General features: G+C 34.8%; 1 protein-coding gene across 8 annotated transcripts in view; it reads left to right on the top strand.

Moving 5' to 3' along the window:
* Positions 1–13,963, top strand: part of LOC121659316 (zinc finger and BTB domain-containing protein 24-like) — a 71,274-nt gene that overhangs the window by 32,230 nt on the left and 25,081 nt on the right. For 5 of the 8 annotated variants that reach the window (XM_042017283.1, XM_042017285.1, XM_042017286.1 and 2 more), the window contains exons 18-26: positions 1,929–2,135; positions 3,086–3,219; positions 4,168–4,380; positions 4,953–5,207; positions 8,775–8,893; positions 10,106–10,325; positions 11,523–11,585; positions 12,374–12,583; positions 13,481–13,699. In XM_042017283.1, the coding sequence (XP_041873217.1) occupies positions 1,929–2,135; positions 3,086–3,219; positions 4,168–4,380; positions 4,953–5,207; positions 8,775–8,893; positions 10,106–10,325; positions 11,523–11,585; positions 12,374–12,583; positions 13,481–13,699 (1,640 nt within the window). Of the gene's footprint in view, positions 1–1,928; positions 2,136–3,085; positions 3,220–4,167; positions 4,381–4,952; positions 5,208–8,774; positions 8,894–10,105; positions 10,330–11,522; positions 11,587–12,373; positions 12,584–13,480; positions 13,700–13,963 lie in introns of those variants that run through there. The other 3 variants (XM_042017284.1, XM_042017288.1, XR_006014275.1) reach the window with 3 other exon arrangements.

The following is a 13,963-nucleotide window of genomic DNA, read 5'->3' as shown; positions in this document are numbered from 1 at the left end:
GGCAGCATCTCTACTCTGACTGTTATGTTTTGATCTGTTTCCTGCCAAATCTTCCTGGTACCTAATCACTGAAATTCAGCTACATTATACACTTTTTGCCTTTTGGCTCTATTTTGGAAAATTAAATGTGTAATTTGCAAATTTCTTTGACAGTCCATATGAGGAGATTGAGGAATGCTTGGTTCTGGGAGGAAATATGTTTTCTTAATGAAGAAAACTGTAACAGGGCAATCTAACCTTTCAGAAAAATTGTTTGGATTTTTCAGATTGCGACAAACTCAAAATGAATGTTACAGTGCTGCAATTTGACATAGTGAGCACTGGCCAAAAAGCATTGGGGTTTTCATGTTTCGAGGTTTTGTATTTTTGAGAAAGTAGTCAAAGCTTTTTACATACAAGGCATTACATAAGACTTTCATTTTTAGTAATACCTCTCTTTTGTACATGTAGGAAGTTACATAAGGAAGAACAGTAGTAATGGTCCTTTTTATGTAAAAATTCAGTAGAAGTTCATTGGAATAGGCAGAGCATGTTGTTACTTGTGTCAAAATCTCTTCTTGCTCTTTCAAACTAAATACAAGACAGGAACAACAAGAGAAGGGGAAAATTTTAGTGAAGTAGAAAATCATTCCATTCACTGATAAATTTTTTTTCTTGCATCTTCATTTCTGGCCAGAAAAAACCACAACATGTGCTCTAAGTCTCAGCAAACTTATAGTAATATCAGACCATTTAAGTCACTGCTCTCAACTGCTTTTCTGTCTGTTAGCTAACGTCACTTATTAACAGAACACAAAAGAAAAATTGTAAGAAAGAAAAGAAAATCAGAGTTGAAAATTACATGAGTGCAGGGAATGGGAACAACAGCAACAACACCACATTGCTGCTGCCAGTGACAAGGTCTTTATGGTGGTATATAGGCACTTGGGTATTATCTTCTAGCTGAGATAGAACTTTGTCTTAGGACTTTCAGGGTCTAACAATGTATGAATGGATAGTAATTGCAGCCCTATCTAGCTCCTAATTGGAACCTTTTTTAATCTGTCAATATCAAGTTTTTAATTCAATATCAGCTTTCAATATCAAGTTCTTAATTCCATCTGGCTTCTTCAGCGAGATGTTGTGGTGCAAGAAAGTAACCCTTTGTTTATTTGCTCACAGAGTATGACAACAGATTTGGTATGGTTTTGTCATGTTTACAATATGTAGTACCTGTGACTTTCTTATTTATATTAATGCATCCTTTCAGTCTCTAACTTCTGCCTCCTTTCTGTGAGACAGTGTTAGCAAACAGGCTTGGACTGATCTTCAACAACAGACACTACAAATTTCTGCACATTTCTTAGGAGATTAAAGTATTCTCTCTCTCTTAATTACTAAACAAGTGGTTATATGCAGACATGGCTTTATTAAAGCCAGGATTTCCTGTGAGAGTTTCCCAGTTCCAGTATTTACAGAGGGAAGTCATGATAAGACTTTTTTACTTTATTTTCATTTATTTATTCATTCAAAGTTTTCCTGTACTGGCATGAGGCATGACCATATGGCTATTCTGTCAAAAGCTGTTCATCATTAAATCACAGTTTTTAGATTAATGTATTCTGTATTATATTTCTTTGCAGAAGGGGTAATATTTATTTTGAGTACTGATTTAGATAACCATACGCAAATATAGTTCAGCAATTTGACCTCATTTATTTTCCTGGAGAAGCCTCAATATATACAGTATCAACATAATTAAACTGGGAATTTACAAACTGTCTTTGTAAACTACTAATATAATAATTCATAATTATGAGGAGGAAGAAGCATTAAAAATATGCCACCATACTTGAGCAATATAAAAATAGTCCTAAAGCATAATGATAGCTTTTAAACGTAAAAAATTTTAGAGGAGCATTGCCTATTATACATGATTTGATTTTCAGAAATCATGCAACCCGAATTTGCAGAGCATGGTTTTCCAGATACAAAAGAAATGAAAACAATTAAAAAGAAGATTGACCTTTTCAGGAATGATTGGAAAACACTGGAATCAGCAATCAAGAAGTCATCTCGAGTTCAGGTTGTTGTTTTAGAGATTGCTGAGCAAACACCAGAAAGTCTGCTAAATCAAATCGTGCTGGTTATGGAAAGTAAGTAACACTGTTTATGTGATTGGCACTTAAACTATCAAGAGGGATTTTGGATAGCTTATGTGATGAGCATATTGGGGAGTAGGTTATACTCAGTTTGATATTACTAATATGAAGAGGGTCACATTGTGTTCTCTGGGTCTGCTGAAAAGCACAATAGCAGCCTTTAAGACATCGAAGAGTGGGAAATATATATGTATTTGAAATATATATATAATATGGCTATGCAAATAGGTGCATAATAGCTCCCTAAACATTCTGAAAGCACATTTCCTCAGTTACTTGTCCTATCTATGCATGCCAGGATACTGGTTTGAGAAGTGGACAGATAGTGAAGGTTCACTAATGTCCAATACTCATTGGGTTAATGAGGCTTTCAGGGTGTGTAATAATCTAAGCTAACCACCTGCAGAGACTGTATTTCAAAACTGAATTTTACATTCATTTTTTTAAATTGATACCTTTTGACAAATTACATTTCTTCCTTTGTGTGGTCTCTTAGAATTTTGAGCACTGGATAAATAATACTACATTTTTCCTATCATTACTACAAATCAAGTGTTTTATTAACCAAAACATCTATTGTGCTGGCTCTATAATAAAATAAAATTTGAGTGATGATTCTTCCCAATGAGTAACAAGAAAAAAATCCTGGTGCAAACAGTAATGGTACTATCTGCATGTGTTTGTATAATACTTTTGTAATACAAGTTCCCATTGAAAATATCAATTTACTTCAACCAAAAACGACCTGTAGAATTTCAATTTTTGGAGGAGACAATGTACTAATTTCTACATCTGAGGAGAACATTTTGTTCTGTGAGTAGAAGAAATGCAGGATACAGCTGGCATTATTTTCTCCCACATATGCACTTACTTTTACGGACAAAGAGAATATATTCTATAGCTATTGAAACACCAAAAAAAAAAAAAAAATCTAACCTTTTCAGGACCTTTTCAATATTATGGTTGGAAATTATCTGATGAAGATTTAGAGGAGGAAGCACAAGATCTGGCTGCTGAAGGGGAAAATGAGGAAGAGGAAGAGGAAGATGAAGAAGAGGAAGTTGAAGAAGAGGAAGAAGTAAGCATGCCAGTTTTATCCATTTATGCTTTTATTGTAATTCCTTTATTTTCGGTTTGAACATAACCTCAGAGAAGGCAGATTTTGCTTGATCCTGATTTTGTTTGAACCAGCTGAAGCCTTCTTACAGAATAAATATTAGCATATACTTCAGGAACACTCACTATACTTCTGTGTTTTGGACAATAGTAGTTGTACTACAGCAAGAGGCTCAAATACCCCCATGCTAATAGAGAGATTCACCTTACCTAGTTTTGCCAGGTGGCAAAGAGGGGTTTTATTAAAGAAACAAATGTGAACTTTGATTTCTGTCAGCTAACAATGATTCTGTGAGCCATCATGTAAACATCAGAAGATGCAGAGTTGTAATGGGAAATCCCCTGTTCCATCTCAGCTATTGATAATTTTCGCATGCCCACTTTAATGAAATTAGAGGTCTAGCTTTGCCTTTCTATTTTCATCCTCTATTGGAAGATTCCCATCCCCAAATTTATCCGTATAGAATATCCATAGACCGTACTAGAGCAGTATTGAATTGATTTTTTAGAAATTAACTTTACTGGATAAGTAATCTGACTTCATAACACCAGCTCTCGTATTTTCTGAAGAGGTCTACATTTAAACAGAAAATCAGTTTCAAGAACACAGTAGGAAAAGATTTTATCATAGATACTTCTACCCTAATTTTGGTTCTCAATGGCTAACTACGATATTCATGATATTTCAAATTTAATTCTTTTCTCAGTAATTCTCTTGGACAGTTTGTTTTCTGACTCAGAATCTAAAAAGTGTGTATTTTCATAGACTTATTTTCAGCTTACAAAATGTTTTGAGAATACCATCCTCATTCAATCCTCAGTTAATGTATTTGGCATTATTTAATCTGATCTACTTAATCTAAGTAAACTCCTGAATTCTAAGAGTTTTTAAAAATTTTCGTATTTTAAGGATGAAGAAACAACTAAGCAAAAGAAAAGGCACATGGGAGACACAAAACACTTTTGTCCAGTCAGTCTGAAAGAGAACTTTGTCCTCTACCCTGGACTCCAGGAACATGCAGCTAAATATAAAGAAAAGATTTATTACTTTTCAACTTCTGAGTACAGAGATAAATTTTTGAAGAACCCTGAGGAGTATGTGGCTCACAAGGAACCACTACAAGTGAGAATCTTAAAAATTACTTAAAGCAGATAATACAGATTAAAATAACTATTTTCCATTCCCATTTAGATCTGTTTATATTTGCTGGTTTTTTTCTAGGTAACAATATATTAGGCAAGTCCTTGAAGCAAATAAAACACATGGCTTCCCTAGTGATTTTTTAATGTAAATTTAAATTAGCACATTGACTTACTGATGCAAATACAGCAGAAAAGAGAGGAAGATTGTAAAGGCTTACAATAATCTTAAAACGTGTTTAACAAATGACCATATTGGGGTTTTTGTGGGTTTTTTGTAAGTGGAAAAAGGGTAAAAGAACTGAAGACTTACCAGAATTGTCTAATGAAGTTTCATTTTTACCTGCTGATAGTAGGGTAGTAGATTTGTTTGGTGTTTCCTGGGAGCAGGTAGTTTAGTTAGAACAGCAATAGAAAGTCCGTAAAAATTAAAATACAAAATTATGTGACTGTTTTTTATAGAATTTTTATAATGATATTTTTGAAGTGAAAAACAGTAGGGGGGGCACTGTACACTCCAAAATGTTACAGAATATTCCTTTTTTTTTCCTATAGGCTCCTCCTTTACGGGTGTGTTTACTTGGGATTCATGGAGCAGGTAAAAGTACTTGTGCACGACAGATAGCAGACAAATTAGGCATTTTCCATATTCAGTTTGAAGAATATCTACAGGAATTGATTTTACCCAAAACTAAAAGGAAAGTTGGGCCCTCTTTTGATGAAGATCGCGAAGATGACAATAAAATACCAGAGGAACTGGAAGATTTCTCTCGGACCGTGACTAAAACTGAAACAGAAAAAACCAAACAGGTAATAATAATCTTTTTTACATCCATACACAAAATAATCATTTTCAGTCCAGAATAGGAATTTCCTATAAAATTGTAAAAATTATAAAATTATGTTAAATTAAATACTTGATGAAATTTGGAAATAATAGTTCTTGACAATGTTTTCTTACAAATACCACAAACATTCTTCAAAACATTTTCAAGATTTATATACAGTTTTTTTCTAAATAGTAGAGACAGATGCTAAGTGGCCAATGGAAGACCAGCTGAGGGGCAAAAAAATGGTTAAGGTCAGAATAATAATGGGAAGGTATGGTTTCCTTTAAGTGTTTACAATATGCAGGTTCAGTCAAGTGCATGTGTTCCAATTGCACAGGACTTTAAAAATGTTCACTAGCTGTGCTCTTTGCATTCTCTTGGGGCAAAAGGATAGAATGCCTCTACCAGCCCTTAGATCTGATCATCTCTCAGAAAAAACCACAAATATTCAGCATTAATAACAGGGTAAGCTAGTATTTTTTTAATGCAATAGGTTTCATAACCTGGATTTTAGTGTTTCTTTGCCTATTGGCAGCAGTTTCAAACCAGAAAAATAAAACAATTCTTGAGTAGCATAAAATATGCCTTGTAGCTTAGCTAAAAAACTGTTTCAAATAGCTGTATATTCATGATACTTGTAGAATAATTAATGAATGATAACTTTCAGAAAATCAGTTCTTTTTCTTAGTCAGATTGACTAGTGGTTTGAAATCCTTACAAATACACATTCTAGATCCTATTTCTTACAGGATGCAATTTCTCGGAAGAAGAAACTTTTACATAAATGTTTATTGGGGAGAGTATTTTATATTTTCTTTTATTAGGCAGTGACATGTTGGGAGAAAAAAAAATCCACAAGGTTTTAATGCAAATAAATTCTTTAGATAGCAATGGATATGCTAAAATCCTTCATTGTGTGGAGAAGTCTCAACACAGGTACACAGCATATGAATCTTTCAAAAATACGTAGTACAAAGAAACCGAAAATCTACCTCTTGCACAATAGAAATAAGGATTTATCCAATACTCAAAGGTTCAGGAAGAAGTAAGTTTCTGCATCATATTTTAAGAGCATTTTTTTTAGTGTGTGCTCCTGATACCTGCCAAGTTCCTTCAAGTTACTAGTCATCAAAGATCTTCAAGCACTTCCTACTACAGGATTTAAGGAAGCATGCAGGAGAGGCAGCAGGCTGCAGAGCAGGAGGCATACAGAAACAACACTCAGGCACAGCATTAGGAAGATGAGCACTCAGCAGAGGTGGAAACTAGTGAGGGATCTGAAGGGTTGCAAGAAGAATTTATGCAGTGCAACAGCAGCAAAAGATCTAGAAAATATCAGTCTGACCCTGAAACATGGTCTTTGCAAGTACAGTCTAATCTGTGGCCTAGAGGGCTCTGTGTCTAATAGGAAAGCCTGGGTAAAAAATGCTACTACTCAAAACAGGATCAAATTTGAGATCATTTATGTAAACTGGACACATATATGCCAATGGGGTGCACTTGCAGGAGCTGATGAAGCTGCCAAAGGTGCATTCAAGGCCACTCTACTGTCTTGAAAAGTGGAACAAGTCCCTGATAACTGGAAGGTAGTGTTCTGATGAAATAATACAAGAGCAGGTAATACTGGAAGCAAATGCTTCAACACAGATGGAGTACAGATCAAAATCATGGATGTCAGAACAAAAATCCAGGTTTTCATCAAAATCAAAGAGGGGGTTCTTTTGGCTGGTCAAACAATGTGGTCATCACAACCAAAAATATGGCAAGTGTTTCTGGCACTGATGGCTATGGCTGGCTCTCACTCAATTTTTTTTTTTTTTTTTTTTGCATCAATACATGTCTTACACCAAAGCATTTCTGTTAGTATTTTTTCCTTGTCATCTTTATATCTGCTGGGAAACAATCTTCTACTTAGTATTTTTTTTCTCATATTTCTTATAAAGTACTTTATCTGATGGCATGACCTAAGCACAGCTTACAATTTCAGTTCAGTTTAGAAACCCATTCACTGGTCCACACACAAAACTCTAGAGGATAATTTCCAAGGTTGTAGACTTCCCAGGCATTTCTCTGAATATGACTACCACTGGACTGTCTGATTATCCTGTTTTTCACTGACCCACCACCTCTCCAAAATTTCATTAAATTCCATTTGTATCATTTTCTTTCACTTTGGCACAAGACAGTAGAAGTGTATCTGTCAGAGCTTAAGGTCAGCTATAATGTTCAAAGCAAAACCACTAAAGGCAAACAAAAACATACCATGCAGTCTGGGAAGTTCAGCAAAAAGATACCATCCTGGTTGTTTTAGTGTCAGCCGAGGCCTTCACATCATTGACAGGTCTGGGGAGCAGCCTTTTCCTTCAAATCACTGCTTTGTGGGGTGTTCTTTTTTCTCTAGCTGGAATATACATCTCATGCTTCTTTTCTTTTATCGGATACAAATGCCATTCCTACATCTCTTTGGCAGTGGTAATGTCAGTGACACACTTTTATATGTGTTTTACTGTTTTCTCCCACTTCACACATTTCTTTCAAGATGCTTCTGTGTTACAAATCTGGCTACCACTTTGTCTACTTAGGTATCTTCTGTCATACAAACATCTTTTAATATATATACTGTGTCAGGCACTAGAGAAAATATTACACACTACATTAGACCTGTGACTTCCAGCATATTCTCAAGTTATTTTGGCTACATTATCAGAATAGATGGCAGGCATAGAAATTCTTATTCAGACATGGCCTTTGGATATCAGACATGTTTTGATTTTTGATATATGAATTATGTAAACCAATTCAGAGCCACCAATGTATATCGTCTTTTCATTATTTTTTACCACAGTCTGTGTCAAGAAGCCATTCTATGAGAAGTGCATCCTCAACCATATCAGTCTTACAGAGTTACATATTCTGGAAAAAAGCCCAACAGTTTTCCACAAGAATTTAGTAGTTTGATTTGGTATTTGAATACTCTGCATTTTACTAGTCATTAATACTGCTTGATTGTTCTTTAGAACAATCCTCTATGTCTGGTATCTGTTCTTATGCCTATACCAAATAACCTTACATATCCTTTTTTAACTTTTTTTTTTATTCCATCCGAATATAATAGTTGCTTTTAAAAAGTGAAAAAACATTCTGATGTAGTACAGGTAATCTTCCAGCATGGGAACAGGTATAGCCAAGTGGAAAACTGCTTGTAGGCAATTAGGAGAAACTCTGCTCATTTCAGTTTCTATTCCTCTGAATTGAGCATATGTATAATTAAATACTTAACAGTTGTGCTTGATTTTAGGTTTCATTAAAAATCATACAGCAGCAGTTGCCCTAAGTTTAGGGAACTACCTAAAATATATAATGTAGTATGATGCAATATGGCAAATGAGTTTATTTCTGCTGGTTTAAGTCAAATGAAGATGGTACCTTAGCCAAAAAAACAATAGATGTGTCAAGTATATACTTCTTTCTGGTTTTGGTTGGTTGGTTTGTTTTGTTTTTTGGTTGGTTTTTTTTTTCATTTTTGGTGGATTTTCTTTACATAAAGGAAGTGGAATTAACTGATGAGGAAGAGGCAATCAAAGCAAATCTAATGGATAACATGGAACTGCCTCGAAAAGTTCTTGATAAGATTGTTCCTGACTGGTGGAAGAAAGAGCCATTCCGGTAACTGTAATTAGATTCTCTCTCTCTTTAATTAATCTTAGGAAGTATATCATCCATTGTGTCCGCAATTGTAAACAACTATTGCAGAGATTATTTCAATGCTCATGTACTTTTTATGAGTAATGACCTACCTGTCAGTCTTGGTTTTGTTGTACTATTTTGATTGATAATTTGACAGTAATATCATGTTTCATATGCTGCACACAGGATTGGACAAAAGTACTTGGCACACCTGAATAGAATTAAATCTTTTAAACAGCTGGGTAGTTTTCACGGTCTTACAGGATAGATACATAAACAAACTTTTCTGGTTTTATGTAATTTCTGTCCTGACTACAGATAGGGGACAATGGTTCTCTACACAGCGTGAAAACAGCTCCCTGTTTTAGGAAAAAAAGAATGCACCAACATTTCCCAGCATTACACATGATGTTGTAATATATTGTACTATATTATATCACATTACAATACATTACACTACTAAACTATACTATGTTATACTCTTCTTCCCCACAGCCTCCAGGGCTTTCTGTTCTTCCCTCCACTCCCACTTCTTGCAGCTTCTTTGGTTTTCTGCAATTTTACAATGTATCCTATTAAAGTCTAAAGTAATAGAAATAAATATTAACTTCTTATCAACACAACACTCAGCCTAACATAACTACTCACCTTACTTGAAATTGTAAGAGCTCTAATAAGCCATAGAGCTTTCCAGGTATAACTGACTTGTTTTTAACATCTGCAGGAAGAAAAATATAAGTCATGCTGAGTGGCAAATTTCTCAACCTATAATAGAGAAGAAACATAAATTTTCAGACACAAGCTTTCTTTGGCAGTCATTACCAGAAAAGTGTTTGGGACACCTTCTATTTTTTGAGAGCAGTGCTTAAGAAGTATTGTTTTTAGAGTCACACAAACAAGTCTGAGGACATGATTTATTTTGGGTTTTTTAAGTTCTTTTAAAATATTTAAGCATTGCACATTAAAACCTCAGAAGAAATTAATTTGTAAGTACACTAATAAAAATACATCGTGAAATATCAGTTTTGCAATGTTAAAAGATACCAGCTGAAAGAATTTTTTTTAATTTTACTCCTAACATATGCATTTAATATGGGAGGGTTTGTGGGTTTTTTTCCAAATAATTACATGTTCACTGTGTTGCACTTTAAACTACACTGTGTAATGATAAATGTCTTATTTTCCAATTAGGTCCACAGGCTTTATACTGGATGGCTTCCCTCGTACTTCAGATGAAGCCAGATATTTGTCAGAACGAGGACTCTGTCCTGATGTTGCAGTTTATATTCAAGTAGAAGAAGATGACATTCTTGACCGTCTTTTGCCTCTACGTCTGAAAAAATGGAAAGACAGACGGCGTAAAAAAAAGGAATATAAAAAGAAGCTGAAGGAACTAAAAGCAAAAAAAAGGGTAAGTTTTCAGCCCTACATAGTTTTTTTTTGTTGTTTCTACAGGAGAGGTATAAACACAGATTCTGAAACTCCCAAAGCTGTGAAGAGCACACAGAGTAACAGATATCTGAGCCAGGAGCCACAGCCTATTCATTCACAGCATTCCTAGGCTTACCAGAGGAACCAAAATAATTTAGGGCTCCTTTCCTCTTGTAGGCAATTAATTTATGCAGGAGTTTGGGCATCTCGCAGCCCAAGATAAGCAGCTGTGCTGCCAGAGAAGTGGCAGTCTGACAGAATCTGGGAAGTCCAGGAAAAAAGGCAGCTAGATGGAGGGAGTGAATATGGTGATAAAAAAGTCCAATAGACAGTTCATGCACTGTAATGTTGTTGCATCCCAGATTCCCTGAGCATGTGCTGTTGAGTTGATCAGCATCTCCCGTAGGCTGACTTCACTACTGTACGGGGGGTGTGTCTGTGTTCCCAACTCTGATACTCTGCGCAGGAATGTAGGAACTCTAAGCCACATTCTCAGTGCTGTTGCAGCTGCTCTGTGTCCCATTCAAATGAAGCTGTGCCTACTACTGAACAGGTTACAAATTGATTGAGGTAACCCGAAGCCTCTATGCAGACATTTGCAATTGGCACATGTAATATATTCAAGGCTCCTAACTTTCTGTAAAAGTGAGATAAAGTACTTCACATGTAAGATCAGAAAAGGTCTGAGCATAATTACTACAGAGCAGCTGACACACAGGAGTTTAGGACAGCAGAATTTGGGCCAGGACTCATACAATACCATTAATATCCTTAAACAGTCAAAGGGAACACCACACATTTGCTACCATACTCAGTCACCCCTTTGCTAAATGGCAAAAATCACCTATAAATTTAGAAACTCTGTAGTTTACCAATAAACCTATTACTTTATTTTCAGTGTGGTAAGAATCAGTCTTTCTTTTTCCTCTAATCTCCATCTCAGAATCTGCAAAATTACCTTTACTAAAGTATACTTACATGTTTGCCTAGTAGAGGCATATATCTGGTCAGCAACATTTCAAACTCTAGGTAGTATTTTTTAACATTAGAACCAACTGGAAACAGAATTTTAAGGTGGAAAGAACAGTGTTAATTATAGGTTACATTACCAATTTTCAGAGCGGAGCTTTTATTAGGAAGTATCATCAGTCTTCTTACATCTTTTTTTCATTAACAGAATGAGAAGATTGCCAGAAGAAGGGAAGAACTTTTAGCAGAGCGACAAAAAAAGAAGCAAGAGGTAAGAAAACAACCTAATAAGAAAGTTTTAAAATTGAAGTGTTTGCATTCATACCATAGAAATTTCTAGAGCTTTTAGTCACAGACTTCAGGACAATTTAGAACAGTAAAATTATGATAGACTGTGAGAAACTTCTACTTTCAAAAATAATTTTATATTATGTTTGAATTGCTTTAGAAACTATCGATTCATGAAGACTAAAAATGATTTTAAAAGAATTCTCAATATGTGCTTCAATTCAGGAAAATACTTATGAATGTGTTTAATGTATCTAATTTGTAAGCATAAGGGTAGCCCCACTAACTGAAATTAGGCATGTGCCTTTAAGTATACTGTCAAATCCATGGTTAATCCAGAATAGGACTGTACCAGGATTTCTGCCCAAAGTCAATTACATAATATATTTATAAATGTATTCAGGTACTACTTGACTGCTCATGATATCCTGTCAGCTACACTTTCATCAAACATGACAAAGTCCTGTCCAACTACAATACTGTGTATGAAAAAACACTCCTCTTATCAAAGCTGCAGTGTAGCTCCTCAGGCTTTTTAAGTATTCTTGGAACTGATACAATGGTTCATTGTATGCACTATGCAATACTTCTGTATTTTCTTCTGAAATAAGATTCTAGTATTTACTATATTTTTGCTTATGATAAAGGATATCCCAAAATGAGGTTTTGTTGAATTAATGGCTTTTCTAATTAAAAAAGAGACAAGAATACCATATGTTCCATATGTTCTGTTTCATAGACATGAAACAACAAAATATTTTGTCTTTATAGGCTTTAGCAAATAAGGAGAATGATGAAGCTACTGAGGAGGAGGAGGAGGAGAATGAAGATATTGAAGCTATACTTGCAGAAGAGTTTGAAGAAGATGATGAAGAGGAAGAACCAGAAGAAGAAGAAAATGAAGAAGATGCTGTTGAGCGCATGCAAAATGAAATTTCAGAAAAGTTTGAATCAGAAGTAGAGATATTACAAAGTGTGCAGGTACTGATACCACTGCTTATTTTGTTAAATTATATGATCACATGAAGAATTTCCATATTTATTGGTCACATTTAAAAATTATAGTGCTTAAATAACGGTGCTGCTTTATTCATGATCTAAGTATGTGAACAAGATGAAGACTGTACTGAGAAGGTATAGACTTTAAAGAGTATATAATTTGTATGACTAATATGGTAGAGAAAAAAAAAAGGAAGCTTTTGGGTAGACCTGTCCAGTCTTGGTGTCATTTTGTTTTTGATAAGTCAGTTGACACAGGCAACCAAACTAGAGAGTTGTTAAATGTATGAACAGTATGTAAAAATAATTTTTGAGGCAAAATTCTTACTAGATGGCTCTATTTTTTAATTCAGTTCCTAGTTGTTGGTGATGAAACCAAATGTAAAGAAAAAATCCAAATCTAATCTTGGTTAAGATGCCAGGTGTTTGGCACCGTTCCCACACCTAGTAACAATTTTCTTGAAATCAGTGCAGTTGCCTATGGCGAGGTAACCTCATCTAACACTAGATATCTGCTATGCTAATGCCACATCTAAGGCAGTAGGTAGATTGGTGGCATTTGTTTATTATCTACTAAGTATCTCACTTCAGAAATACACTAATAATGATTTAGAAGAAGCTCTATCCACTGACCAGAGAGAAGGTTTACAAAACCAGATAATAATATAAAATTGTAGCAGTGTGACACTTAATATAGAAGTTTAAACTTCAGTGGGCAGGAAGAACAATTCCCATCTCAAACCAAATTTTGCTGATTTATTTTGACTGAGAACATGCTTAGGAAATCCTTGATAGTTCACAGAAAATCTTGCCATCAGTCCTTATTAAAAATCTGATTGCATTTATGATTCTAATATTTCATTATGTTTTCATAACCAGGAAGAACTTGAGAAGTTATTAATACCACCAGTTGAGATCAATGGAGGACGGAAGCCTCACGTTGTGTGCTACCAAATGTACAGGAAGCTGAAATCTCTAGTGGAAAACCGCAGAAGCATTTTTGAGAAATGTTACCCAATAAGTCTGCCACTTGCACAGAAGATGCTAGTTTTCTCATATAAATTACTAAGTTCTTTTGGTCAGTGGGATCCAGTCAAGGTAATGTTCTTAAATGGCTCAAGAATGTTTTCAAGAGTTGGGACTTTTTAAAAATGTATTTCACATTAAAAAGATGTTACCAAACAGTAGCCACTAATACCGGAAATATTTGATGAAAATTACATTACTGAATCAAAATGACACCATGGAATATACACAAATTACAGCAAGCATTGGCAATAAAAGGTGTTGATCTTTTCAGTGTTGCAGCTAATTTAAGGCTGAGAGGCATTTAGTGAAATTTGTTAGGCTTTCATTGGTGAC

This window comes from Corvus kubaryi, unplaced genomic scaffold (assembly GCF_017639235.1).
Source record: "Corvus kubaryi isolate FWS band 111438036 unplaced genomic scaffold, C.kubaryi_AGA036_p1.0 split3-73, whole genome shotgun sequence".
In the NCBI taxonomy this organism is placed as follows: domain Eukaryota; kingdom Metazoa; phylum Chordata; class Aves; order Passeriformes; family Corvidae; genus Corvus; species Corvus kubaryi.
The sequence above is the reverse complement of the archived record's forward strand: the minus strand, read 5'-3'. Positions and strand labels throughout refer to the sequence as shown.